Source organism: Rhagoletis zephyria, unplaced genomic scaffold, assembly GCF_001687245.7.
Source record: "Rhagoletis zephyria isolate East Lansing unplaced genomic scaffold, Rhagoletis_zephyria_1.1 Rzeph_scaffold_02754, whole genome shotgun sequence".
Classification (NCBI taxonomy): Eukaryota; Metazoa; Arthropoda; class Insecta; order Diptera; family Tephritidae; genus Rhagoletis; species Rhagoletis zephyria.
The window spans coordinates 28,867-32,430 of NW_016159838.1; the positions used below are offsets into that span (position 1 = coordinate 28,867).

General features: G+C 36.5%; 1 protein-coding gene across 1 annotated transcript; it reads right to left on the reverse strand.

Moving 5' to 3' along the window:
* Nucleotides 1–743: 743 nt before the first annotated feature.
* On the reverse strand, nt 744–2,368 carry LOC108367649 (uncharacterized). The gene is made up of 3 exons (XM_017622322.1): nt 2,357–2,368; nt 1,259–1,958; nt 744–1,195 (listed from the first exon to the last, which is right to left on the reverse strand). The coding sequence occupies exons 1-3, from the start codon at nt 2,366–2,368 to the stop codon at nt 942–944; spliced, it is 966 nt and encodes a 321-aa protein (XP_017477811.1). The 3' UTR covers nt 744–941.
* Nucleotides 2,369–3,564: the final 1,196 nt, after the last annotated feature.

Genomic DNA, 3,564 nt, shown 5'->3' on the forward strand with positions numbered 1-3,564 from the left:
TGTTTCCAGCGGAAGGTCCACCACGACAAAAAAAATAAAAGTTTTATATCTAACGTATTTACGGGCCGATTTGTCTGCTTTTTAAAATATATACTGGCTATGTAAGTAAAATCATCTTTGCATAAAATGGTCTTCCTAGGTGGTGCCGAGGTCGAGATATTTCGAAAAACCGTATTTATGGTCTGATTTGGTTCGAATTTGGCGTATGTGGTTGAAACATAATAAATCATAGATTTCTAATAAATTGACCCTGAATTGGCGCTGAAGTCAAAATATAAAGTATATTCTACATAAAATACATGTTTTATTTGCGTTGAAAATTCATTTAAAAGCAATATTAACAAAAATATAACGATGGAAATTTATGTCACGTGACGCCACGTCACGTCACGTTTCACACTTGGGGTTGTAAAAGAGAATTGAAACAATTTGCATTAATTCAAAAAACTCTAAAAACAACTAGAATTGCTCCAAATCATATTAAAATAAGTTTCATGAAAATAGCCATCCACAATTCGCAGAGTTTTGCGATTTTGTAAGAAAAGAAAAAATCAACTTCCATTTTTTGTCACGTAACGACACTCTCTTTAAATGCTTATATTTCAGGACCAAGCAGTTCGATTGATTTCATTTTTCGGTTAAATATAGAGCTAATTATGTGCTATACAATGGCCCAAAAAAGTTAAAGAAAACAAATGGTATTCCTTTTTTGTATCACATTGAAATCGTATGACTGTCACCATGGGAATGCCCATATATGTATAAAACGAATGCATTCAACGGATAGAAAAAAATAAATAAATTTTAAGGCAAGAGAAACTATCGTAAAACTCATAACATCTGCTAACATACATTTCTTGGCCGGGTGAGGTCCTTTTGTACATTTACTTACATATGTAGGTACATATGTTTATCAATGGGAAGAATTTCGATTTCGATGCTTAAAAATATACCGTTAAGTTATTTTCTGATGAACCCATTGTTTCAGTTTCCGCTAAGAGGTTAGAACCACTAGCAGCGTTACAATTCAAATTCGCTACCGATAAAACTCCTCGCTGTGCGTTTGCTGTCGGCCCCCAAGCAGTTTTTTTATTGTTGGTTTCTGATGTCATGTTGTCCTGATTTGAAAGTGAGTCATTTTCGATCTCATTGTCTTCGAACAATTGTCCATTGGCTGAGGCACGCGACACTATGCCTGGAAGAATGACTAATGACGTTTTTGGCTACATTTATAAATAAATTCTGGGTTCTTACTTACTTCTCACAGTTGCAGCGTAACTTTCACGCTGTCTTTCATGATCACGTTCTTGTTCGCGTTTAGCTAGGGTAGTGGTGGAATTCGGCAGACCAACGCCGGCATGATCCACACAATTGCCGATGGGGTTCGACATAGTGATGTTGCCATCGTTTTTCATATGCAACACAGACACGCCGCTAGTGCCGCTCATGACTATAGCACCAGTACCATTGCTGGAAATTTGTTCGTGTGTAACCAAGTTGGCCGAAGAAACTGCACTATGTGCATTGCTGTGTACACGATTTCGTCCCAAAGGTGGGGAAGCCTTTTGAATTTTTCTCTTAGAGCGCAATATATAGCAAGTAAGAACCAAAACTATCAAAATGAATACACTGATGATCATGCTTAAAATTCCAATTAAATTGGAACGCCAAGACACTTGAGCAAGTGCGACGCCATCCAGAGCTATTGTAACAGGCACAGAAGTGCTTCGTTGTGGTACACCTGAATCAGTTGCTATGGCTATTAAATGAACCGTTGATTCATTTAGTCCTTGAAGTTGCTCAGGCCGAATATAAAGGCTGCCCTTAGAGTCTATTTCGAAAAGACCAGCATGCTGGCCTCTTAACGAAAATTCCAGCTTATCGTTGCGGTCCCCATCTGCAGCTTCTACATTTCCAATTAGAATGCCGTCAAAAGATTGAGTTTCGGAATGGAGGGCCTGCAGAACATTATAAAATAGAAAAATTTTTTTTTTAAAATTTTGTTTGATTTCCAGAAATTAAAAGAAATATCATAGATCTACAAAAAGTAATAAAAAACTCTACCAGCACAATTTGGGTAAAGTTTCTACGAATTTCTTAACAGCAATGTGCAAATTTTACCGTATTGCACTGTAAATTTTTGTGTACGTGTGAGTCTTTGTACTATTCAAACATTTGTTTATAGGAGATTTTCGAAGTAATTTCTAATGGTGTTTGGGATTTGAAAAGGAAAATGTAATTGTATTGGAGTATCGGATGAATTGCTCTGGTAGGGATTACATTTTCATTTTCAAATCTAAAACACTATCACAAATTACTTCGAAAATTTCCTATAAACCAACGTTAGAATACCCACCACGCAAAACATGAGAAGTAATTACCAACAACAGGGGCGCACCAAGGAATATATTTTGGAAGTGGTTTATACTTCTAGAGATATATCACCAGAAAATACTGAAAATTCGCTTCAGATAATATGTACTTTAAAATACAGTATGTAATAAATAAATACACGTTTTAAAGATTCATAAATTGCACTTTATTTACATAAAATTAACAAAGAACTCAAATATTTTTAACCGACTTAGGTTATCAGTTTTTAGGAATATTTTTTTCTTTTTTATGTATGCTACCGTATAACTTTGGACCACAAATACCGATTTCAATAATTATTATTTTTTATCGGAAAGATGGTAGGTACCTCACGGGCAGGGTGGGCAAAAACTCGGAGTTCGAGCGAGCGAGCGAGCAAACTCCTACTCAAAGCCTCGCAGGCAACGAGGCGCTCGCAGCTCGGACTCGTAGCAGCAATGGGGCGAGGCACGAGCAGTTTGGCTTGCTCGCGAGTGCTGATTGTATGCTCGCGCTCCTATTAAACGAGCGAGGCTGTTGTGTGTTGCCTCGCTCGCAGTGCGAGGCGAGTAGCTGTCTGCATACTCGCTCTGCTAGGTAAGACGAGTGAGCGACGAGCGAGCGCTCCGAGTGTACTATACAACACATGCATTTTTGTGCATCAAAATGTGGGAATGTATGTCAATAGATTATGTACGAAATTATGTTAATAATTGTATCTACGTATGTACATATGCATATAAATCAGTGCCCGCCAAAAAGAGAAAAATATTAAAATGAGAATGTATTACCCAGCCAGCAAAATCATCGTAAACAAGCTCGTAATTGGATATTTTCTCGAAGAAAAACCGGATTAAAAATCGTTTATGATAGCCGTTTACGAATCTTTTTCGAGCACTTTTTCGCTTTAAATTGTGCATCGCCTACGAACAGTCGTAAACGGATCGAAAAAGCATTCGTATGCGAATATTTTTACGTCCGTTTTTTAATTGTAAACGAGTCTCGTAAACGATTAATTTACGTTAAAAAAGCGTCTTTTTACACTGCTTTATCTACTGTTTTTGAATGCTAAAAATAGAGGCAATTAATTAATTCAAATTATTGTAGTTCTTTTATTGAATGGAATTATAATTAATAAATATTTATAGTGCCGGATCAAAGTATTGGCACAGAGAATTTTTCGCAATGTATGCAAAGTTTTTTACTTGAATT